Source organism: Belonocnema kinseyi, chromosome 9 (assembly GCF_010883055.1).
Source record: "Belonocnema kinseyi isolate 2016_QV_RU_SX_M_011 chromosome 9, B_treatae_v1, whole genome shotgun sequence".
NCBI lineage: Eukaryota > Metazoa > Arthropoda > Insecta > Hymenoptera > Cynipidae > Belonocnema > Belonocnema kinseyi.
This window is the reverse complement of record NC_046665.1, coordinates 109318101-109345245: the sequence shown is the minus strand read 5'-3', so window position 1 is coordinate 109345245 and position 27145 is coordinate 109318101. Positions and strand designations below refer to the sequence as shown.

The window sequence follows — 27145 nt, the reverse complement described above, 5'->3', positions numbered from 1 at the left end:
TTTAGACTTTAGTTTAATCAACTTTACATTGAATTAAAAGATAATAATGGCTTTCGTAATATTAGATTCATTAATTATTATTATAAATATATGCGAGAACGTAACTATACAATGTGAAATTTCAACAAAACAACGTGAAATCTCAAAATTACCATCAGCAGGTAACATTTTCACTCGACACTCATTCCATTTTTTCTTTTTTTTTTACTATACACTTCGGCAGCTTGGAAAATAATAGCCAGTATCGAAAGTACATTTAAATAGCTCGTCGCAAAATTAATGAAAGACTAGAAAACGTAAAACGAGATACTTACAAAATTGTGTACATAATTTTAAAAATATCACGATTGGGTGCTACCCATCTCGATTTAATTATCACAAATTATCTTTGCCTTTAGTTTACAAGCGAGTAGTTTGTGCTGGTTTAGCCGATCATAGATTTTTTTATCATCGTCGATTCGTTGGCGTGTCCAAAAATACTGAAAACAGAACAAGATTTTCAAGAAGCGAACGAATAGAAATCGAGAAATCGATAGCGAAGACTTTCCATCCAGTACAATTCGGCAAAACCTAGGCAATTTTTTTTTAAAGCTAAAGAGATGTATGTTCCTCGCTGGCGAGACTATCAGTGTCGTCTGTGTCGGAATTGGTCGCTGCCTGGACTCTTGCGTATTCGTCAGTGTCGATACTTTTGCAAAAATGAATTGCGTATTTTAATTTTTGACGAAGGACCGGTTTGCAGGAGTATCTTGGCATTTTCAGAAGAAAAAAGCAGGTGTAGCTTTCGGGGAGAAAATGGTCTGGTGGGTTGTACTTGTCCATGACCTGGAAAATAAATATTTACTCAAGGTAAAGTGCATCGTGGGTGTTATAGACCCCAGCGTATTTAATCATGTATTGTTTAACCCCTATTGAGTATTTTCTCACAATAAAATTATCCGATATAGTTTAAGGTATCTTTTATAAGGTAGATTTGATTTTATAGCCATTTATTTATTTTAAGTTTGTTAAAAAAATTCTTAAACAAAAAAAGTGAAAAAAAACGGGGTTTTTTACTTCAAATTTCATAACTCACGCAATTTTAATTATTTTAACCTGAAAATTTATGACTATACTTTTGAAATAGTGTACTTTCATGCAAAAAAATATTGCAACATGGGGGCTTTCAAAAAGATATTTATTTGCACCCCACGATTTTTTTACCTCCACTTTCAGGAGCTGCTGCTAGCAGATTGACGCTTGAAGCAGTATGCAAAACGACTTTACTTACAGTTAGTGTCTAACAACTAAAGTTAGATGGCGACACTCAATTTTTTCGAATTAAGTATGGTTTATAAGAGTTTGAAAATTTCTTGGGGTATCTGATACCCACAATGTACTTTGAGGGTTAAAAGTAACATTCATATTTGTCGCAAAATATATTTATTTTAAATCATGACGTCCATGCTAAACATCTTTTAAAACAGAGCAAACATTAGTAAAATAAATGAATTTTAAAATAAAATTATGAATCTTCAACTGGAATAGTGGAATTTAAAAGCAAACAGATAAATTTTCAACTAAAATAATAAATATTTAACCGAAATATTTTCATTTTTAACCAAAAAGATGATTTTTTAAACAATAAGATTAATTTCCAAACAAAAAAAGATTAATTTTCTACCGAAAAATACCAGTTTTAAACAAAGTACGTCAATTTTAACAACGTAGTTGAATTTTCAATCAAAGTAGACAAATTTTCAACCAGAAATAAAAATAATTAGTAGTTGAATTTAAAATAATAATAAAGTTTTGAATTAAAAAAATCAATTTATAAACAAAAAAATCAATTTTCAACTAAAATTATGAAATATTCAACTGTAATAGTATTTTCAGTTCAAGAAAAAAAATATTTTTCACCAAAAAAGAAATAAGTTTTCAATCAAACAGCTTAAATACGGATGAATTTCGAACTAAACTGTTGAATATTTGATTGAAATACTTGCACTTTTAACCAAAAAGATAAATTTAAAAAAATATTAATTTCCAAACTAATTAATTAAAATAAATAATTTAGAATAATTAAGTTTAAAGTTAAAAAAATCAATGTTGAAAAAATACAATTCCCAACTAAAATTATGGAATTTAAAAGCAAAAAGATAGGTTTTCAATTAAATGCTGAATATTTAACTGAAATACTTTAATTTTCAACAAAAAATATTAATTTTTAAACCATAAGATTAATTTTCAAATGAAAAAATTAATTTTCTACCAGAAAAATATAACTTTTCAACCAAATAGTTGAATTTTAACGATATAGCTGAATAAAAATAATTAGTAGTTGAATTAAAATAATAATCATTTATTCTTAAGTTAAAAAAATTAATGTTAAAAAAAATTAATGTTCAACTGCAATTATGTAATATTCAACTGTTATAGTGTCAAAATTTGTCAAGTGGGCCACTTTTTTTTATGAGTTGTGATTTTTCTTCAGAAATGCGTGATAAATTAGAGTTTCACATAAATAAAATGGCCCTAAGACATTTTTGCAAAATTTTCATTTTTTGAGTCGTTATTGTTATTGAACTTTTTTAGCATTGCCCTCTTAATTAATTTTTTTCTCCCGATCAGTACAAACAATCGCCATAATTCTTGGCATGCTTCGTTAAATATGTTCATTCTATAAAATAAAAATCATTTTACCATTGTTGAATAAATATTGATGAAATTAGCAACACTTTTTATAAACAAATAGAATTCGTTCTAACTTAACTCTAACTTATCACGCATTCCCGCAGAAAAATCACAACTCATAAAAAAAAGTGTCCAGTTTGACAAATTTTGACACTATAGTATTTTGAGTTTAAAAAAGTTTTTAAAGTTTAAATGAATTTTTAACTAAAGTGATGAATATCTTAATGAAATACTTTCACTTCTAACCAAAAAGATTAATTTGTAAACAATAAGATTAATTTCCAAACAAAAAGATTAATTTTCTACTGAAAAATACATTTTTTAAATAAATACATGAATTTTAACGATATAGTTGCATTTTCAATCAAAGTAGAACAATTTTTAACAAAAAGAATAATAATTAGTAGATAAATTTAAAAAAAATGTACCAAAGAAGAACAATTTTCAACCAAAATTCATAAAAATATTATATATAAATATTCAACTATAATAGTATTTTCAGTTTAGGAAAAAAAAATTTGTAACAAAAAAAATCAAGTTTTTAATCAAATAGCTCACTTTGTAACAAAAGAAGTGAATTTTTTAAATAAATGAATTTTTAAATAAAATTCTAAATCTTTAACTGGAATTGCGGAATTTGAAACCAAACGGATGAATTTAAAACTAAAATGATAAATATTTAATTGACATACTTGAATTTTTAAACAATAAGAAATTGTCAACAGAAATAAGAATAATTAGTAGTTGACTTTTCAACAAAAATATAATAATAATTAAGTTTTAAGTTAAAAAAAAATTCTCAACTAAAATTATGGAATATTGATATTCAACTGTAATAATATTTTTACTTAAAGAAGAAAAATGTTTGTAACCAAAAAAAGAAACAAGTTTTCAATCAAATAGCTCACTCTTTAACAAAAGAAATAAATTTTCAAATAAAATTAGGAATCTTATACTGGAGTAGCGGAATTTAAAAGCAAACAGATGGATTTTCAATTAAAATGCTGAATATTTAACTAAAATATTTTAATTTTTACCCAGAAAGATGAATTTTTAAATCATAAGATTAATTTCCAAACAAAAGAAGATTCATCTTCTACCGAAAAATACCATTTTCAAAATAAATATATGAATTTTAACGATACAGTTGAATTTTGAATCAAAGTAGAAAATTTTGTAACATAAATATAAATAATTAGTAGTTGAATTTAAAAAAAAATTAAGTTTTAAGTTAACAAAATCAATGTTAAAACAAAAAAATGAATTTGTAACTAGAATTATGGAATATTCAACTGCAATAGTATTTTCAGTTTAAGAAACAAATATTTCTAACCAAAAAAAAAGTTTTTAATCAAATAGCCTACTTTTTAACCAGAGAAATTAATTGTTTAAATCAATGAATTTTCCAATAAAATTATGAATCTTCAACTAAACTAACGGAATTTTAAAACAACAGATGATTTTTTAAAACTAAAATGATGAATATTTAATTGAAATATTTGATTTTTAACCAAAAAGATGATTTTTTAAATCATAAGATTAATTTCCCCCAAAAAAATATTAATTTTCTACCGAAAAATACCATTTTTAAACTAAATATATGCATTTTAAAGATATAATTGAATTCCCTATCAAAGTAAACAAACTTTTAACAGGAATAAGAATAATTAGTAGTTAAATTTCTAGAAAAAAATTGAATAAAAAAGATAAATTGTCAACCAAAACTTAATTCAGTTTTAAGTTAAGAAAATCAATATTAAAAAAAATAATAATTTTCAACTAAAACTATGAAATATTCAACTATAATAGTATTTTCAGTTTAATAAAAAAAATATATTTTCGACCAAAAAAGAAACAAATGTTCAATAAAATAGTTAAATTTTCAGTAAAAAAATTCATCTTCATAAAAAAAAAAAACAAAAAAAAACAAGTTTTGAATAAAATGAAATGAAAATGAAAAGAAATGAATTTTTAATTAAAATTATGAATCTTCAATTTAAAAAAATGAATTTTTGAACAAAACAGTTTTTTTTGTCAAACCAACAAATTTATTTCTAACCTAAAAGATGAATTTTCAACTGAAATTATGAATATTTAACTGTAATAATTGAATTTTTACCCAAAAAAATTATTTTCTACAAAAAACTTAATTTTTAAAAAAATATGCAAATTTTCAACGATACAGTTGAATTTTCAAATATAAAAGACACATTTTTATCCAAATGGTTGAATTTTGAACGAGAAAAGATCATTTTTCAAACAAGAAGATGAATTTTCTACAAAAAAGGCGAATTTTTCACAAAGTACATACATTTCCAAACAACTAGTTTAATTTATAAATAAATAATAGTTAGATAATAAATAATGATTCAATTAAATTTAAATAAGATAATCTGAAAAATTCAAATTAATTGGTACAACCTGATAAGAAAATCGAACTATTTTTAGTTGAAAGTTCATTCTTTTCGGTTAAGGTCTACTATTGAATTATTGGTTAAAAAATATTTGTTGTTGTTAAAAACTTAAACATTTTGCTGAAGGTTCAACAATTTTCTTACAAATTGATGCTGCTTGGTGGAAAATTTAATTTTTTTATAAAAAATTCCACTTTCTGGCTTCAAAATTCAACAATTTCATTGAATTATTTTCTTTCTTGAATAAAAAATTTTTTGGTTGGCAATTCAACTTTTTTGTTATATATTCATATTTTTGGTTTGAAAATTGATCTTTTTGTGGAATTTCAATTTTTTTATAAAAAATGTATCGATCTGGTTGACAATTAATCTGGTTCGGTTGAAAATGAACTTTTTTGGTTGAAAATTTAACTGTTTTGTAGAAAATTCATATTTTAGATTGGAAATTTTTTTACGATTTGGCAGAAAAATGAACTAATATTTGGTTAAAAATTGGTGTATTTTGTAGAAAATTCGTCTTTTTTTTACAGAAAATCAATTTTTATTGAAACAGTAACAGCATGGTAGAAAATTAAGCTATTTCGGTTCAAAATTAACTTTTTTGTTAAAAATTCAAATGTTTTGTAAAAAATTCGTATCTTTGATTTAAAAATTTAACAATTTGGTAGAAAATGGAACTAATATTTAGTTCAAAATTGGTGTATTTTGTTCAAAATTCGTCTTTTTTATAGAAAATCAATTTTTTATTAAAAGCGTAACAGTTTGGTTGAAAATTAACCTATTCCGGATGGAAATTAGTTGCTTTGTTGAAAATTTAACTAATTTTTGGTTAAAAATAGATGAATTTTATAGAAAATTCGTCTTTTTTTGTAGAAAATCAATTTTTTTTTGGTTCAAAATGTAACTGCCTGGTTAAAATCTAATCTATTTCGATTAAAAATGAACTTTTTTGTTGAAAATTTAACTGTTTTGTAGAAAACTCGTATTTTAGATTCGAAATTTGTTTACGATTTGGTAGAAAATTTAACTAATATTTGGTTCAAAATTGGTGTATTTTGTAGAAAATTCCTATTTTTTGAAATAAAAAATCAATTTTTTAATTAAAAGCGTAACAGACTTGTAAAAATATGAACCTATTTCGGTTCAAACATAACTTTTTCGTTCAAAATTCAACTGTTTTGTAAATAATTCTTCTTTTTTTTTATAGAAAGTCAATATTTTTTGTTGAAAATATAACTCTCAACTTAAAAATTAATCTATTTCAGTCGATAATTGACTTTTTTGTTGGAAATTCAACTGTTTTGTACAAAAATCTTATTTTAGGTTCGAAAATTTAACAGTTTGGTAGAAACTATAACTAATATTGGGTTAAAAATTAATGTATTTCGTTGAAAGTTCTTTTTTTTTTAAATAAAAAATCAATTTTTGTACAAATATTTTTTGACAATCCATTTTTTTTGGTTTAAAAATTTATCTCTTACTGTAGAAATTCCATCTTTTTTGGTTAAAAATGCTAAACTTTGGTTAAAAATTAATCTCTTACGATTAAAAATTAAATTTTTGGTTTAACAATTCACATTTTCGGTTTGGAAATTTAACTATTTTGTAGAAAATTTGTAGTTTAGGCTTGAAAAGTAGACAGTTAGATAGAAAATTTAACTATTGAGTTTCATTCATGCATTTTGTTCAAAATTCTTTTTCAGTCAAATAAATGGATTTTTTTTTGAAAATTTCGCATTTATTGGGGTAAATCCGACTATTTTTGTTTTTAAATAAAATCCTTTTTTTTAAATATCATCTTTTAAAATTATCGTTAAAAATTCAACTCTTCAGTGTAATGTATAAAAATAAAAAGCTTCTCAAGAGTTAATTATTTTTTGGGTAAAGATTTATATTTTTAGCTGAATATTCGGTTATTTTTGTTGTTGTTAAAAATTAATTTTGTAACTTAAAATTCTCCCGTTTGGTTGTAAATTCAACTGATTAATTGAAAATAATTTGCTGTTGTAAAAAATTCAATTTTTTTTTTATGAATAATGACATTTTAACCTTTTATTTATTTATTTATTTTATTTTATTTATATTATTAAAAAAATTTTTTTACTTGAAAATTCAGTAATTTGGTATAAAATTAAACGGTGATGGAGAAATTTGTTTTTTTTTTTATATTTATTAAACATTAATTCTCCTTGACGAAAATGTAACTACTCCATTTTTTTTAAATTGATTTTTTTTCGGTTAGAAATTCAACTATTAAAAAAAAAATGTAGAAGCTAAAAAAATATAAACCACAAATTTGTCACATGAAATATGGATGTAAATCCCATGAATTGTTTAAAGTAATTGGTTAAAAAAATTTATTTTGTTGAAAATTCGTCTTTGTTGGTGAAATCAAACATTTTTTGTATTTCTAATAAAAATCTTTTTCTTTTTGTTGAAAATTATTAATGTTATTCATAATTTAAGCTGACTTTTTTCTTTTTTTTTTTTGAAAACTCAACTATTTTTTTCAAGATAATTAAAAAAAAAAAATTGGAAACGTAAAAAATATAAACTAAAATTCAATCAAGTCAAATTTGGATTGACATTACATCCATTGTTCATAATATTTAGTTAAAAATATATGTGATTTATTATAAATTAATTTTTTTGTTTGTTTGTTAGCAAATTAATTTCTTTGTGTTTTGAAAATTCATTTTCTAAGATTAAAATTTAACAATGGTTGGACATTTAATTGTTTTGTTGAAAGCTTAAATTTTTGGTTTGAAAATTCAACATTTTTGATGATTTTTTGGGTCTTTATTGACTAAAAAAGCTTTCTTGCTTGAAAATTTGTCTTTTTAATTTGAAAATAGTGTCTTTAGCCTCTTTTTTTTCAAAATAGTAGAAAAATATTGTAATAAATTTAAAAAAGTGTTAAATAGTCTTACCTGCAGGACAAAATCTCTTCCTCTGAAATCTGCAATTGTTCGGGGTAGTCGTGTTCTTCCCCAAACAAATCGAAGGAAAAGCGACCTCTCCTGATTTGAAAATTCTTCCATCACTTCCCAGAACCATTGAATTAGAGGAGAACTTGTTTCTATACCTGAAAAATAGGGCATTATTTCCGAGGAGAATTGAAAAATGTATTAATTAAATTGTAGATTGTTTAATATCAAATTATTTTTTTAATATCAGGGTGTCTACTCAAATCCTTGAAAAAAAATTACCTGAGAATTCCCAGTTTTTTCCGGGTATAATTATTCGTAGTACGGAATCATTTAAATATTTTTCATTTTTAAAAACAATCGGTTTGCAATATGCATACAGTTTCGCGATATTATTAAAAATAATGTTTTTTTCTTCACTTTTTAGAGATTCAGTTCATATGATTAATTTAGACAGCTTTGAAAAATTAGATTAAAAGATATTCTTAAATATATTAGCACCATCGATTAATTAAATAATACTAAAAGCACAATAAATCGTTTAGAAAATTTCCCCTGTGTCTATAAATTTAAATAATTCGAAAAATATTTGTATTTTATCTCTTTATGCTTAAAATTCAGTTAATGTATAGGTAAAATCATTATGGTTAATGTCTCAAATTAAATAGACAAATTTGTCTATTTTTTAACGAAGTAGTTGAATTTTCAAATAAAAAATATAAATTTTCAATCAAATAGTCGAACTATTATATCAAAAAGATCAGTTTTCAACCGAAAATGGAATAGTTAAATTCTTATTCAAAGTTATAAATTTTCAACTCGAATTGATGAATTTTTAATCAATGATTTTCACTTCTAACCAAGTAGTTTTATTTTCAAAATTCTCAATTTAAAAAAACTCATTAAAAAAAAATAATAATAATTTTCCATAAATATTTAAATTTACAAACAAAGCGATTCATTTTCAAATAAAATGATATCTTCAACTTCAAGTTAAATTTTAGTTAAAATATTTAATGTTCAGCCAAAGAGATGAATTTCTAACTAAAAAGATGGATTATTTAACTGGAATGGTTACATTTTCAGTAAAAAAAAAACAATTTTCATAAAAATTACTAAATTAAAAAAATGATAAATTGTAAACTACAATGAAGAATCTTCAACATCAACAGTTGAATTTTAAACAGAAGAAATTAATTTTCAAATAAAATGATGACTATTTGAGTGAAATAATTGGATTTTCAAAAGAAGGGATGAATTTTCGATTAAAATAATGGAATATTTAATTGAAATATTTACATTTTCAGTTTAAAAAAACTAATTTTCAAACAAGTAATAATAATTTTGCAAAAAATATTTAAATTTTCAAACAAAGCGATTAAATTTCAAATAAAATGATATCTTCAACTGGAACAGTTGAGTTTTAAAACAATAAAACAAAAATTTAAGCTAAAATTAGACATTTTTAATTGGAATTATTGAATTTTCAACCAAAAAAGATTTATTTTCAACCAAGTAGATTAATTTGTACCAAAAAGACGGATATTCAACGAAAAATTTATAACTAAAACGATGGGATATTTAACTAGAACAGTTCAATTTTAAGTAAAAAAAACAACTAATTACAAAAAAACTGATTTTCAAAAAAATAATCTTCAATTGAAACAGTTGAATTTTAAATAAAGAAGTTAAATTTTTAGTTACAAAAATTAATGTTCAAACGAAGGGATGAATTGTCAATTAAAATAATGGAATAATTACATTTATAGTGTTAAAAAAATTAATTTGTAACAAAGAAAAAAGTAATTTTTCAACAAATATTTATATTTTCAAAGAAAGTGAAGGAATTGAAAAATAAAATGATACATCTTCAACTGGAATAGTTGAATTTTAAAATAACACAGAACAATGTTAAATAAAATTATGAATTTGTAACTTGAATCATTTAATTTTCAACTAAAATGATTTCGTTTCGAATAATCAGATTGATTTATACGAAAACGATAAATTTTCAAGTAAAAAAGCTAATTTCAAAAAAAAAAAAACATTTTCAAAAAAAGTGATGAATTTTCAACGAAGATGAAGAATCTTTTACTGAAATAGTTGAATTTTAAACAAACAAAAAATGAATTTTCAAATAACATGATGAATCTTTAAGTAAAATAATTAAAATTTTTTTTTTTTTTAAATCATTGTCAACAAAGAAGATTAATTTATACAAAAAAGATGAATTTTTAACTAAAAAAGATAATTTTGCCACCGAAAATTGAAGAGATGAAATTTTAGTTAAAATATATCTGGTTCAACCAAAGAGATGAATTTCAAACCAAAAAGATATATTTTCTCATCAAGAAGATTAATTTTCTACCAAAAAAAAAACGAATTTTCAATCAGAAACCTAAATTTTCAAATGAAAACTATCAATTTTCAACCAAAAATAGAATACTTAAATATTTAGTTTGAAAAAATTAATTTTAAACGAATATAAACAATGAACTTTCAACAAAACATTTGAAATATTTTTTAAACATCGGATAATATTTGTAAAATCATTTAAATCTTTGTGCACTCTTTGAAATCTGTCTAAAATTTTTTATGAAATATTTAATAATCATTGAAGGGTTTTTGAAATTTTTTTAATTCTATCCGAAATCTTTGCGAAATATTTGTCAAATACTTGGAAAATCATTCCAATCGTTGTAAAATATTTCTGAAATCTTTCGACATTGTTGCAAAATATTAAAAATATTTCCCTAATATGTGATAATATTTGTGAAATTATTTAAATCTTTGGGAAATCATTGAAATATTTCTGCAATCTTTCAAATCTATCTGGAATTTAAGAGAATTAATTGAAATCTTTATGAAATCTCTTAAATCTATCCAAAATCTTTGCGAAATATTTCAAATCTTTGAAATCCTTAGAAAATTATTGAATTCTTTGTGAAATCTTTTCAATATTTTTGAAATATTTGAAAATATTTCCAAAATTATTGAAATCACTAAAGTCTTTGTGAAATCTTTTTAATCTGTTCGAAATCTTTTAAACCATTGTGAAATATTTGGAAAATAATTAAGATTTTTTTAAAAGTCTTTGCGAAATATTTAAAATATCTGATATTTGTAAAATTATTGAAATCTTTTTGCTCTCTTTGTAATTTATTTCTGAAGTTTTTATGAAATATTCTTTAAAATCTTTGGAAAATCATTGAAATCTTTTTGAAATCACTCTAATACATTTGGAAATATTTTCAATATTTTTGAAATATTTGTGAAATTACTGAAATAATTGAAGTCTTTTCAAAATCTTTTAAATCTATCCGAAATCTTTGCGAAATATTTAAAGTCTTTGAAATCTTCATGTAATATTTCTGATATCTTTGGAAATCTTTTCACTATTTTGGAAATATTTGGTAATATTTTCGAAATTATTGAAATCATTGCAGTCTTTGTGAAATATTTTTAATTTATCCGAAATCTTTAAAATTTTTGTAAAATCTTTGAAATCTTTGGGATGTAATTAAAATCTTTGCAAAATATTTGAAATATTTTGAAAATATCTGATATTTGTAAAATTATTGAAATCTTTGTGCACTCTTTGAAATTTATCTGAAATTTCTATGAAATATTTGTTAACCTATCAGATATCTTTGTGAAATTGTTAAAACATTTGGGAAATCATTGAAACCTTTGTGAAATGAATCTAATTCCCTTTGGAAATTTTTCAATATTTTAGAAATATTTGTGAAATTACTGAAATCATTGAAGTCTTTTTGAAATCTTTGAAATCTTTTCGGAAAATAATTATAATATTGTAAAAACTTTTGTAAAATTTTTACAAATTATTTGAAATATCTGATATTTCTAAAATTATTGAAATCTTTTTGCACTCTTTGAAATATATTTTAAATTTTTATGAAATAATTTTTTAAATCTTTGGAAAATTATTGAAATCTTTGTGAAATCACTAGTACTTTTGGAAATCTTTTCAATATTTTTGAAATATTTGTGAAATTATTGAAATAATTGAAGTCTTTTGGAAATATTTGAACTCTATCCGAAATATTTGTCAAACTTTGGAAAATAATTAAAATCTTTTAAAAATGTTTGGAAATCTTTGCAAAATATTAGAAATATATTCTTGAAATATTTGGTAATGTTTGTGAAATTGTTGATATTATTGAAGTTTTTGTAAAATCTTTTTAATCGACACGAAATTGTTGCGAAATCTTTGAAATCTTTGTGAAATTTGTAAACCTTTGGGAAATCATTAAAATCGTTGTAAAATCTTTCTAATATCTTTGAAAAACTTTTCAATATTTTGAAAATATTTGGTAATATTTCCGAAGTTATTAAAATTACTATAGTCTTTGTGAAATATTTTTAATCTATTCGAAATCTTTTAAATCTTTGTGAAATCTTTGAAATTTTGTAAAATAATTAAAATAGTTTAAAAAGATTTCTAAAATCTTTGCGAAATATTGAAAATATTGTTGAAATATCAGATATTTTTAAAATTATTAAAGTCTTTGTGCATTCTTCGACATATATCTGAAATTTTTATGAAATAAACTTAAAAATCTTGGAAATATTTGGAAAATCGTTGAAATCTTTGTGAAGTCACTCTAATATTTCTGAAAATCTTTTCAATATTATTGAAATATTTCCAAAATTATTGAAATTATTAAAAAAATTGAATTCTTTTTTAAATCTTTTAAATCTATCCGAAATCTTTGCGAAATATTTGAAATCTTTGAAATATTTAGAAAATAATTGAAATCTTTCTGATATCTTTGGAAATCATTTAAATATTTTGAAAATATTTGGTAATATTTCCGAAATTATTGAAATCATTATAGTCTTTGTGAAATCTTTTTAATGTATTCAAAATCTTTCGGAAATATTTTTATTCTTTGTAAAATCTTTAAAATCTTTAGGACATCATAAAAATATTTTTAAAAGATTTCTAAAACTTTTTAGAAATGTTTGAAATATTTTTGAAATATCTGATATTTGTAAAATTATTGAAATCTTTAAACACTCTTTGAAATATATCTGAAATTTTTATGAAATATTTTTTAACCTATCAGATATCTTTGTCAAATTTTAAAAATCTTTGGGAATCATTGAAACCTTTGTGAAATCACTCTAATACCTTTGGAAATATTTTTAATAATTTTGAAATATTTGTGAAATTATTGAAATTATTGAAGTGTTTTTAAAAAATTCTAAATCTATATATTTTTTTTAGTAAAAAATCGCCTTTTTGGCCTGAAAATTCAATTTTTTCGTAGAAACTTATTTTTTGTTAAAAAATTAATATTTTGATATTAAACAGTCAACTGGAATCTTTTTAGATTAAACTTCAACTATTTTTTGGAAATTATTATTAAAAAAAAATGCATCTGTTTTAAGAAAAAGAAGTTTATCTTTCTTGGATAAGAATTCAACTGTTTAGTTGAAAACAATCAATTTTTTTAATAAGTCACACTTTTTGGTTGAAAAGTATGCTGTTTTGGTGAAAATTAAAATATTTCATAGAAACTTATTTTTGTTTTAAATTCATATTTTTATTTTTAAAAGTCAACTGAAATCTCTTTGGATGATAATACAACTATTTTTTTAAAATTGTTAATTTTTTTAAATTACAAAGAAATGTAATCTTTTTTGGATAAAAATCCATCTAATTGTTGTTTGAAAATCATTTTTCTTTTGGTTAAAAATTCGTCTTTTTTGGTTGATAATTCAATTTTTTAAATAAATTTATTTCCTGCTTAAAAAATAATATTTTGATCGTGAAAAGTCGACTAAAATCTTTTTTAACCGAAATTCCAAATTTTTTTTCTGAAAATTTATCTTTTGGATTTAAAAATTCATCTGTTTTAGTAGAAATTCCTTTTTTTTATGAATAGGCAACTTTTCAGTTAAAACATATTCTTCTTTGCTTGAATATTCAACTATTTTTATTTAAAGATTTGGTTGAACCACTTTGTTATGAAATCGTTTTTTTATTGAACATTTATATTTTTAGTTAAAAACTTATCTCTCTAGTTGAAACTTGAACTATTTTGATAAAAATTAATCTTTCTTGATCAAAAATTCAACAACTTGGGTAAAATTTAATGTTATATTAATGCTGCCATTAGTTTGTAAGATGTCGCAATTATTAGGTTCTGCCTATATTTTTTTATATATCAAAACTTTTCCAGACGTAAAAAAATAATTTTTTTCTTAAAAATTATACATCGATATGTTTGTTATAATCCTTTTTGGTTCAAAATTCGTCTTTTGGGATTAAAAATTTAATCTTCATGTTTGTAGAAACTTATTTTTTCTTTAAAAATTTATATTTTGATCGTGAAAAGTCAACTGAAATCTTTCTGAAATTAATGAAATTATTGAAGTCTTTTTGAATCTTTTAAATCTATCTGAAATATTTGACAAATCTTTGGGCAATCATTAAAATCATTTCTGAAACTTTTAGACGCCTTTGCGAATTATTAAAAATATTTGCATAATATATATGATAATATTTGTAAAATAATTGAAATCTTTGTGAAATCTTTTAAATGAATCAATAATCTTTAATGAAGTATTTGTTAAATCTTTCAAATGTTTTTGAAATATTTGGTAATATTTGAGACATGTGTGACATTGTTGAAAAATCATTAAATTCTTTGCAAAATATTTGAAATATATCTGAAATGTTTATGAAATAATCTTTAAAATCTTGAAAATCTTCGGAAAATCAATGCAATCTTTGTTAAATCACTATAATATTTTTGGAAATATATTCAATATTTTTAAAATATATCTAAAATTATTAAAATTATTTAAATCATTGAAGTCTTTAAAATTTTTTTAAAAATCTTTTCGAAATCTTTGTGAAATAATTAAAAGCTTTGAAACCCTTAGAAAATAATTGAAATCTTTGTGAAATATTTCTGATATTTTTGGAAATTTGGAAATTTTTAAATCATTGAAGTCTTTGTGAAATCTTTTTAATGTATACGAAGTCTTTTAAATCTTTTAAATTTTTCCCAAATATTTTAAATCTTTACAAAATCTTTTAAATTTTTGGAAAATAATTAAATTTGTTTAAAAATATTTCTAAAATCTTTGCAAAATTTTAAAAATATTTTGGAAATATCTGATAATTGTAAAATTATTTAAATCTTTGGAAAATCATTGAAATCTTTGTGAAATCACTATAATATTTTTGGAAATCTTTTTAATATTTTTAAAATATTTCCAAAATTATTGAAATTATTTAAATCTTTGAAGTCTTTCAAAATTTTTTTTAAATCTATCCGAAATCTTTGTAAAATATTTCTGATATTTTTGGACATCTTTTCAATATTTTGGAAATCTTTGGTAATATTTCCGAAATTATTTAAATCATTGAAGTCTTTGTGGAATCTCTTTAATGTATCAGAAATCTTTTAAATCTTTGTAAAATCTTTGAAATCTTTGGGACATAATTAAAATATTTTAAAAATATTTGAAATATTTTTGATATTTCTGATAATTGTAAAATTATTGAAATCTTTATGCACTCTTCGAAATATACCTGAAATTTTTATGAAATAATCTTTAAAATCTTGAAAATATTTGGAAAATTATTGGTACCTTTGTGAAATCACTATAATATTTTTGGAAATATTTTCAATATTTTTTTAATATTTCCAAAATTATTGAAATTATTTAAATCATTAAAGTCTTTAATTTTTTTTTTAATTTATCCGAAATCTCTGTGAAACAATTAAAATCTTCAAAATCCTCAGAAAATAATAGAAATCTTTGTGATATCTTTGGAAATCTTTTCAAGATTTTGGAAATATTTGACAATATTTCCAAAATCATTCAAATCATTGAAGTCTTCGTGAAATCTTTTCAATGTTTACTTTAAATCTTTTAAAAATATTTCTAAAATCTTTGAGAAACATTTGAAAAAATTTTGAAATATGTGATATTTGTAAAATTATTGAAATCTTTGTGGACTCTTTGCAATTTATCTGAAATTTCTATGAAATATTTGTTAACCTATCAGATATTTTTTGAAATTTAAAAAATATTTGGGAAATCACCTTTGTGAATTCACTCTAATACCTTTGAAAATATTTGTAATATTTTCGAAATATTTCTGAAATTACTGAAATTATTTAAATCATTGAAGTCTTTTTGAAATATTTTAAATCCATCCAAAATATTTGCCAAACATTTGTCAAATCTTTGGGAAATAATAAAAATCTTTTTAAAATCCTTGGAAATCTTTGCAAAATATTTGAAATATATTTTTGAATTATTTCGTAATGTTTGCGAAATTATTGAAATCTTTGAAGTCTTTTTAAAATCTTTTAAATCTATCCGAAATCTTTGCAAAATATTTAAAATCTTGGAAATCCTTAACAAATAATTGTATTCTTTGTGAAATTTTTCTGATTTTTATTGAAATCATTGAAGTCGGTGGAATCTTTTTAATGCATCCGAAATCTTTGTAAAATCTTTTTAATGTTATGGACAAAATTAAAATCTTTTAAAAATCTTTTTAAAATCTTTGCGAAATATTTTTAAAATATCTGATATTTGTAAAATTATTAAAATCTTTGTGCACTCTTTGAAATATATCTAAAATTTTTATGAAATAATCTTTAAAATCTTGAAAATATTGATAAAATAATTTAAATCTATGTAAAAACTTTCAACTCTATCCAAAATTTTGGCGAAATATTTGTGAATTGTTTTTTAATCTCTGGGAAATCATCGAAATATTTGTGCACCCTTCAAAATCTATCGAAAATGTTTATGAAATAATTGAATTATTTGTGAAATCTTTTAAATCAATCCAAGATTTAGGCAAAACATTTGTGAAATATTTTATAATATTTAAGACATGTGTGACATCGTTGAAAAATCATTCAATTTTTTGTGAAATCTGATAAATCTATCCGGAATCTGTGCTAAACATATATGAAATCTTTGAGAAACATTTGGTAATATGTGTAAAATTTTTGAAACCTTTAAAAATCTAATAAAATACAAACCTTTATAGGTAGCGACTGATTTTAATAAACTCAGCGGAATGTCGGGACTTCCGCACACCATAGTTTCCAACTCAGATCCACTGAATAAAGTAAGTAAAGGAACAGGAACAACTTTCGATAAACCTTCTCTCACAGCCGCTACTTGAGAATCGAATTCATGAAGTCTATAATTTAGAGCGAGTTTTACATACTCGTGTCTATTTTCTGGTGTTATTTTTCGATACCTGCCAGAAAAAATAGATAATTATATAATAAGTCTCGAGAATATTAATTTTAAAAGTCATTTTGACCAATAAAAGAGAATTTTATACCATAAAAGATGAATTTTCAATACAAGAGAACGAATTTTTAACAAAAAAGTTCAATTTCGACCAAGAAATATCACTTTATCAAAATAATTTAATTTTCCACCGACAAAGATGCATTTTTAACCTTTATGGTGAAATTTTCAAACAAAAAGGTAAAAATTCAACCAAAAAACTGGAATTCAAAGCCAAAAATACAAATTTTGTAGAAGACAGGTGAATCATTCACTAAAAAGTTGAATTTCCAACCCAAGAGTATAAATGATTGATAAAAAGATATTTTTTCCACAGGAAAGATGTTTTTTAAAAATAAAAAATGCAATCCTAAAATTTTTCGTTCATAAAATAATTGAAAAAACACGAATTTTCAAAAAATTAAATTCCACCAGCAAAAGCTATATTTTCAAGCAAAAAAAAACACCTTTTTTTTAGAAAACAGTTGATTTAAAACAAGTTTATTTTCAACAAAAAGATATTTTTACCAGAAATGGAATTATAAAATTTTCAGTTTAAAAAATTAATTTTTAACAAGTTGAATGAATTTTCTACCAAATAGTTTATTTTTCAATTTATGAAAAATAAATTTCCAACCAGAAATGGATTAGATAAATTTTCTAACAAAAAAACGCGTATTTGTCAACCAAAAAAGATAAACTTTTAATCAAAATAATTAATTTTTCATATAAAAACATCTAGAAACACTTAAATTTTCAACCCAGAAATATGATTTTTCAACAAGAAGTTTCTTTGTTTACCCACTAGTTAAATTTTCATTGAAAAATAGTTTAATTTATTAAAAAAGGTTTCAATTTTCAACAACAAAGTTAATTTTAAACCAGATAGTTTGATTTTCTACTCAATTGTTGAATTTTCATGCCAAGAAGACGATTTTTCTACAAAACAGTTCAATTTTCAACCCATCAAAATTAGTTCAATTTTCAACAAAATGACTAATTTTTCAATTGTTACTTGTTTCAAATTTGGTCAATTTTTTTCAAAGTTATTTTTTTTTTGGTTCAAGAATTATATGTTTAGTTGAAAATACATTCTTAAATGTTGAAAATTAATTTTTGAAGAAAAAATTGAACTTTTGTTGAAAATTCAACTGTTTTGTAGAAAATTAGTTTTTTCTAATTTAAAATAACTCTCTTAAACCGAAAATCTAACTACTCCATTTTTGGTCGTGAATAATATTTTTAGTTTGAAGAATTAAATATTTAGTTAAAAATTTTTGAAAACAAAAAATATAAACTAAACATTATTCAAATAAACTATGGACTATCATCAGATCCATTTTTCAATCTAGTATTTAGTTAAAATTTATATAATTTGTTGAAAATTTATTTTTTTAGACTGAAAATTCAACTTCTATGTTAAAAGTTGATTTATTTTCTTAAAAGTTATTTTTCTTGGTGAAAGAATAATAATTTTTATTTAAAATTATTTTCGTTTGTTAAAAAATTCTTTTTTTACTGAAAATTTAACTATTTTGTTGTAAATTCAACTGATTGGTTGAAAATTCAACTGTCTTGTAGAAAATTTGTCATTCTGGTTTAAAAATTCGACAATATGGTCAAAAATACAACTATTTGGTAGAAAAAATTCGTTTTGCTCAACTATTTTGATAAAAAAAATTAGAAATGAAAAAATATAAAATAAAAATTATTCAAATAAAAATAGTTGCAAATTCGTATTTTTTGTTAAAAATTAATTTTTTATTGTAAATTAATCTTTCCGGGTTGAAAATTCAACCGTTTTGTACAAAATTTGTTCTTCTGACTTTAAAATTCAACAATTTGGTAGAAAATATTCGTTTTGCTCAACTATTTTGATAAAAAAAAATTAGAAATGAAAAATATAAAATAAAAATTATTCAAATAAAATTAGTTGCAAATTCGTATTTTTTTTGTTAAAAATTAATTTTTTATTGTAAATTAATATTCCCGGGTTGAAAATTCAACTGTTTTGTACAAAATTTGTTCTTCTGTCTTTAAAATTCAACAATTTGGTAGAAAATAGAAATATTTGGTATACAATTAAACGGTTTTGTAGAAAATTAATTTTTTTTTTCAAATCAACAATTAACTATCTCTCAAAAGAAAAGAAAACTACTCCATTTTTGGTTGAAATTGATACTTTCTAGTTTAAAAATTCAAATATTCAGTTAAAATATTTTGGAAACGAAAAAAAAAATTAATGTATTAAAATTTGAACTAATATCACATCCATTTTTCAAATTATTTAGTTGAAAATTTATATAATTTGTTCAAAATTCATCTTTTTAAGTTGACACTTCAACTGCTTTCTTTAAAGTTGATCTATTATCTCAAAAGTTTATTTTTCTGGTTGATGATTCCATTTTTTGTTAAAAATTGATCTTCTTTTTGTTTAGAAATTCAATTATTTAGTTAAGAAAATTTAGAAGCGAAAAAACATAAATTAATAATGACTAAAATAAAATTTGGGCCCACATCGCATCCATTTTTCAAACTAATTAGTTTAAAATTTATGTAATTTGATGGATATTTGGCTTTTTAGGTAGAAAATTGATCTTTCTTAAATAAAAATTCAGCAATTTTGTAGAGAATTCAACAATTTGGTTAAAAACTCATCCTTTTTTTGCTAAAAATTCGTCTTTTTTGGATGAAAAATTCATTATTTCTCGTAGAAACTTATTCTTTGTTAAAAAAATTATATTTTCAGTTTGAAAAGTCAACCAGAATCTTTTTGGATGAAAATTCAATTATTTAAAAAAAAATAAAAACTCACCTGTTTTGAGAAAAATTTAATCTTTTTGGATAAAAATGCATCTAATTGGTACGGAATTCAACAATCTGCTGTTTATTAACTCATTTTTTATTACAAATTCGTCTTCTTGGATTGATAATTCAACTTTTTTCATAGAAACTTATTTTCAGTATAAAAATTAATTCTTGGATCGTGAAAAGTCTACTAAAATCTTCTTTAACAGCAAACTTCAACAATTTTTGTTGTTAAAAAATTATCTTTTTGATTTAAAAATTCATCTGTTTTAGTAGAAGTTTCTTTTTTTTATGAAAATGCAAATTTTTGGTTAAAAATGATTCTTCTTTGCTTGAATATTCAATTTTTTAAAAGATTTGGTTAAATCGTTTTGTTAAGAAATAGTTTTTTTTTAAATGAAGATTCATATTTTTAGTTGAAAAGTTTTCTCTCTAATTGAACGTTGAAATATTTTCTTAAAAATTAATCCTCTTTAATTGAAAATTAGACTATACTTGGGTAAAAGTTTATATAATATTAATTTTGCCATTAGTCTGGAAAATGTAATTATTAGGTTCTGTTTATATTTATTTATAAACTAAAATTTTCCCAGAGGTAAAAAAATAATTGTTTTTCTTCTTAAAAATTCTATAGCGATACATTTTTTATAATTATTTTTTGTTAAAAATTCGTCTTTTTGGATTAAAAATTGAATTTTTTTTGGTAGAAACGTATTTTTTCTTAAAAAATTTATATTTTTATCGTGAAAAGTCAACTGAAATCTTTTTTAACATAAAATTCTACAATTTTTTTTTTAAATTTATCTTTTTGATTTAAAAACTCATCTGTTTTAGTAAACATTTCACTTTCTTGTATACTAAAATGCATCCTTTTTGGTTGAAAAAATTCGTCTTTTTGGCCTGAAAATTCAATTTTTTCGTAGAAACTTAGTTTTGGTTACAAAATCATATTTTGATCTTCAAAAGTCAACTGAAATCTTTTTGGATGAAAATTCAACTATTTATAAAAATTATTATTAAAAAAATAAATAAAAATTCATCTGTTTTAAAAGAAAAATAATCTTTTTTTGATGAACATGCACGCATTTCATGTTTAAAAATGAATTCTGTTAATCGTGAAAAGTCAACCGGAATCTTTTTTGGATGAAAATTCAAAATAAAATAAAAATAAAAAATTAATAAAAAAATAAAAATTCGTCTCATTGATGAGAAATTTAATCTTTCTTTGATAAAAAATCAGCTTTTTCGTAATGAATTTGACAGTCTTGTTAATAAGTCATCCTTTTTGGTTAAAAATTCGTCTTTTTTAAAATTAAAAATTCAATTTTTTCGTGGAGACTTATTTCTTGTTCAGACATTTATATTTTTATTGTGAGAAGTCAACTGAAATTTTTTTTAACAGAAACTTTAACAATTTTTTCGAAAATTTATCTTTTTGATTTAAAAACTCATCTATTTTAGTAAAAATTTCATTTTTCTTGGATTCTAAAATTCATCCTTTTGGTTTAAAAAAATTCGTATTTTTGGATTGAAAATTCCATTTTTTTTGTAGAAACTTATTCTTTGTTAAATATTTTTTATTTTAATTTTCAAAAGTCAACTGGATTCAAGTGGAATCTTTTTAAATGGAAATTCAAATTTTTTTTGAGATTTAAAAAAAAAAATAAAAATGCATCTGTTTTAAGTGGAATTTTATCTTTCTTGAATAAAAATGCAACTGCTTAGTTAAAAATAATCTATTTTGTTAAAACGTTATACTTTTTGGTTGAAAATCTGAAAATTCTGCTGTTTTGTTGAAAATGATTTTTTGTTAAAAAATTCATATTTTCATCTTCAAAAGTTAACTGGAATCTTTTTGAATGAAAATACAACTATTTTTAAAAATTATTTTTGTTTTGTTTGATTTAATATTTTTTTGGTAAAAATGCAGCTATTTGGTAGAGAATTCAGCAAATTTGGTTAAAGTCATTCTTTTTGAATAAAAATTCAATTTTTTTCTTAGAAACTTATTTCTTGTTTAAAAATCTATAATTAATAACTTTTTGGTTAAAAATTATTCTTGCTTGCTTGAATATTCAACTATCTTTTCTTTTTTTTAAAAGTTTTTGTTAAATCCCTTTGTTAATAAGTCATTTTTTATTGAAAATTTATATTTTTAGTTGAAAAATTAATTTCCTTAGTTGAAAGTTTAACTATTTTGTTAAAAATTAATCTTTTTTAATTGAAAATTCAACTACTTGGGTAAAAGTGTATAATACATTAATGTTACTATTAGCCTGGAAGATGTCTTCATTATTAGATTCTGTTAATATTTATTTATAAATTAAAATTTACCCAGACGTAAAAAAGAGACATTGTTCTCTGTTTAAAAATCCAATAGCGATTTATTTGTTATAATTACCTATTCGACAAAGGAACATCATGTCCAACAGCAGATGGGGTAGAAAAAGGCATCTCCAGAGTCTGAAACACCTTCTCATCCGGATCCATGTCCCTGATACACAACAATCCTGGAACATATCCTCTATCGACTTCCGTCAAATCTGCAGGGGTCAAGGGAATCCCCGCAAGTTGTTTCCAGACCGGTTCAGCCAAATTCAAACTCAAAGGACTACCTGTTCTGATCGCTATTCCCATCAGGATTCCCAGAAATTGGAACATATTCATATGCAGCTGAGAAGTTGCCAGCGGATTCAACAAGAAACAATCCCTGTTTGTTCCACTATCATCTCGACCGTTCGGTGTCGGAATGAACAAAGGCAATGATCCATTCTGAAGTTCGTCGCACATCTCGGCGATGCTTTCGCTGTACCCACCTCCACAATCATCCACACTCTCACCTACAATCCCATATCGAATCCAAATTAAAACCAATTATCTTAGGCTCCGTATATTTGTAAGGAGAATGAAATTGTTTGATTCGTTAGTGATGAGTGTTTTATTTTACAGAGTTGAGGTGTGGGGGTGGAAGGTAAGTGAGGAGACAAATAGGTAACAGGAGAGGTATGTAAAGTGGACACTGGGATTGGCAAGGAATACGCTGAAATATATTGTCAGGAGGGAGACAGGAAGAACGCGTTTAGAGATTATAACAGGGAGTCCAACGCGTAAACATGAGGAGAAATTTTTGGAAGAAGGGGGGAGTAAGCTAGTTAGGGAATGTTGGTAGGAGAAGGAGAACAGACCTACTGGTGCAAAGGTGGAGGTGAAAAGGGAAAGGTATTTTAAAACGAATGGATTGCAGATGGATGAAGTGAGAAGGATGCACGAGGAAGGAAGGTATATGAGTTGGTTCAAAAGAATGGCATGGAAAAAGAGAAGGCAGAAGGAGAGGAGAGAATAAGAGAGTAAAGGTTTAACGGGAGCTATGTGTGGATTATGCCAAGGGAGAGAACGCAATATTTGTGTGAGAAAGGAGAGCAAGGAAGTCAGGAACTTATGTCGAGAATGAGATGCGTTTGTATGGATAATTATAATAGGTTCTGGCATTCTAGAGAGAAGAGAATGTGTGAATTGTGCGGGAAGGGGGATGCAAAAGTTTACCACTGGTTGGAGGAATGTGTAGACGTGGAAAGGAGTGGGATAATCATGGTGGTATTGTTGCATGAAAGGGGGGGCAAGAGGGCAGTAGATTGCAAATAGGAGAGGAAGTAGATGCAAGAAAATCGTAAATATTGTAAATAGTAGTTAAGTATTAGGTGTTAGCCGCGGAGGCAGAGGTTGGCAATGCGAGGCATAGCGAGAAAAGAGCGACATGCGTGCGAGGCGAAGCAAGGCGCAGCGAGGAAGATTAGGCTACAGAAGCGAGCGGATTAGTTATAAGGTGTGGATGGATGTCAATTTTTAAAAGACAGTTGTAAGAAAATTCTGTAAAAAAAGGAAGTGTAAGCAAGTCAATTTTTTAAAGTCAGCATGACCAAAAATTAACATTTATCTATCTAGAATCACATACAGAATCCAAATTAATATCAATGATCTTAGATCAAGTATTTAAATTACGTAACAGATTATAGGCCTTCTCTAAGAACCCCCCCCCCCCCCTGCAGGGTGTCTACTTCAATTTTGGAAGAAAATTCCCTGATAATTCGAGGTTTTTTGCAGGTATCTCAAAATTTTTCCAGGTATAAATTTTCATTGTACAGAGTCACACAAATATTTTGCATTTTTTCAAAAGAATCCACAGAGAATATTTATAAAGTATCGCGAGTTTATTTTAAATCCTGTTTTTTTTTTTCAGTTCCTATGGATTCAATTAAAACGTTTAATTAAGAATGTTTCGATAAATTATATTATAATATATTCTTAAATATATTAGCACCAAAGATTACTTAAATTATTAAACAATGCATAAATCATGATTAATAATTTCTTGAACTTGTCTCTGAAATCCATGAATTTGAAAAATAATTCAATCAAATTTTTATTTTATCTTCTTATACTTGGAATTTAGCGCAAATTCAATTAATTTATGAATTTCCAATGCATTACTTACATTTTCAACTAAAAAATCATAGTTTACCGTTAAAAAATAAATTTTTTAAACCAAATAGTTAAATTTTTAGCTAAAAAAATATCAATTTTCAAACAAACTGTTAAATTTTTAACTAAAATTATGAATCTTCAACTCGAATAGTTACACTTTAAAATAAAAATATGAATTTTAAAGTAAAATGATGAATCTTTAACAGGAATAGTTGTATTTATACCAAAAAAACGCGAATGTTCATAAAATACATGAATTGTCAACTAAAAAAAATGGTCAAGTAAAGATTGAATTGTTAAGCTTTCATTTAAAAACATTAATTTTCAAAAAAATGTTTACATTTTTAAACGAAGTGATGAATTTTATAATAAAAAATGAATCTTCAACTGGAATTGTCGAATTTTAAAATAAAAGTTAAAGTTTCAGCTAAGAAGATTATTTTCTGATAAAAAAATGAATTTTTAACTTGAAAAGATAAACAAACACCAAAAATTTAAAACTTTATTTTTTACAACAAAAATTAATGTTCAATAAAAGATATAAATTTCTAATTAAAAGAATGCAATGTTCAATTAGAACAGTTACATTTTTAGTTAAAAAAAAATTTCAACCGAAACTGAAAAAAATTCAATAAAATAGTTCAAGCTTCAACCGGAATAGTTGAATTTCCGTAAAAAAATTGATTTTCAAACAAAAAAGATAAATTCCCAACAAAAAGTATCTTTCACAACAAATAAAGACTTTTTAATCAAGAAAGAAATAAAAGTTGATCTAAATCATTGAAACTTTAAGCCAAAAGACGAATTTTCTCTACAGGAATGGAATTTTCGAAGAAAAATATTAATTTTCTACTAAAAAGAGGTTTAAAAAAAATTACTTCTCAATCAAACTTTTGAATTTTCCTTTGAAAAAGATGAATTTTTAAACAAATAGCTGAATTTTAAAATAAAAAAGATTAGTCTTCAACCAAAAATGGAACAGTTAAATTTTCAGTTAAAAAAGTACTTTTCCGCAAAAAAAATCAGATTTATTTTGAAAACAATTTTAATTGAACTTTTATACAAGAACTTTTATTTTCAACCAAAAAGATACATTTTTAACTAAAATTATGAATATTCAATTGCAATACTTGAATTTTAAAGCAAAAAAAAAAAAAATTCTACTAAGAAAGACGATTTTTCAAAAAAATATATGGATTTTTAACAAAAAAGTTATTTTTTCAAGTAAAAAAATATCAGTTTTAACCAAATAGTTGAATTTCCAACCAAACTTATGAATTTTCAACTAAAATAATAAATCTTCATTGGAATAAATAGATTTTAAACAAAAATATACATATTTTTAAAAAGAGTTCAATCTTGAACCAAGTAGTCTTATTTTCAACCAAAAAGATTAATTTTCTACCACAAAGACGATTTTTTAACAATATACATGAATTTTCAACTAAATATTTGTATTCTCAAATACCAACAGATAAATCTTAAACTTAAAAAATAAATTTTCAACCAAAAATGGAATAGAAGATTCATTTTTACCAAAGAAGACAACATTTTCATCTAAAAAAGATCATTTTTAACTGAATATTGAATAGGAATATTTTCAGTAAAAAACATAAATTCAAGAACAAAAAACAAATTTTTACAAAATACATGAATTTTCAACCAAACTCTTAATTTTTTAACTAAAACCGATCAATTTTTAACCAAAAGCAGAATAGTTGAAATTTCAGTTAAAATATAATATTTTTAACATAGAAACTTTTATAAATGGAATAAAAAAGTATTTCAGATACAAATTTTCAATTTTCTTAATTTATTTTAAACAAAAAATATCTGAATTATTAAGCCTGAAAAGATAAATTCTTTATACAAACATAAATAACTTTAAAATCAAAGATGAATTTTCAACAAATAAAGATTTTCCACTCGAGGCAGAAATAAAAGTTTATCTAAATTATTAAACCAATAAGCCAGAAAAGACGGATTTTCTCTACAAAAATTTAATTTTCAAACAAAAAATATAACTTTTCAACAGCTAAAAAAGATAAATCTTAAAAATAATGGAAATGTTACACTTTCAGTTAAAAAATTAATTTTACAATAAACGAAAAAAAGGCTTTACGACAATTTTTAATTTTTACCCAAATAGTTGAATTATTAATAAAAAAATTAATATTCAACAAAATAGTTAAACTTTCAACCAGAGAGATAATTTTTCAACTAAAAATATAAATCTTTATCAATTTCATCAAAAAAATATGAAATTTTTCTTAAAGCAGATGCATTTTTATTTAAAAAAATAATATTTTCATAAAAAAGTTGAATTTTTATCAAAAAGATTCCAGTTGCCTTTTCAAGATCAAATTATAAACTTTTTAACACAGAATAAGTTTCTACGAACAAACCCGAATTTAAAAACGAAAAGATGAATTTTTCAACCAAAATGGATGAATTTCTAACAAAATTGTTTAATTCTCTACCAAATAGTTGCATTTGTATCCATGAAAAATGACATTTGTACTGAACAGATGAATTTCA

General features: G+C 22.9%; 1 protein-coding gene across 1 annotated transcript in view; it reads right to left on the bottom strand.

Moving 5' to 3' along the window:
• LOC117179359 (E3 ubiquitin-protein ligase HERC2) overlaps positions 1-27145 on the bottom strand; it is a 67872-nt gene continuing 40727 nt past the window's right edge. The window contains exons 7-10 of the mRNA XM_033371059.1: positions 22527-22965; positions 17059-17282; positions 8018-8172; positions 1-825 (exon numbers count right to left, since the gene is read on the bottom strand). Coding sequence (XP_033226950.1) covers positions 592-825; positions 8018-8172; positions 17059-17282; positions 22527-22965 — 1052 coding nt within the window. The 3' untranslated portion in view covers positions 1-591. The remainder of the gene's footprint in view (positions 826-8017; positions 8173-17058; positions 17283-22526; positions 22966-27145) is intronic.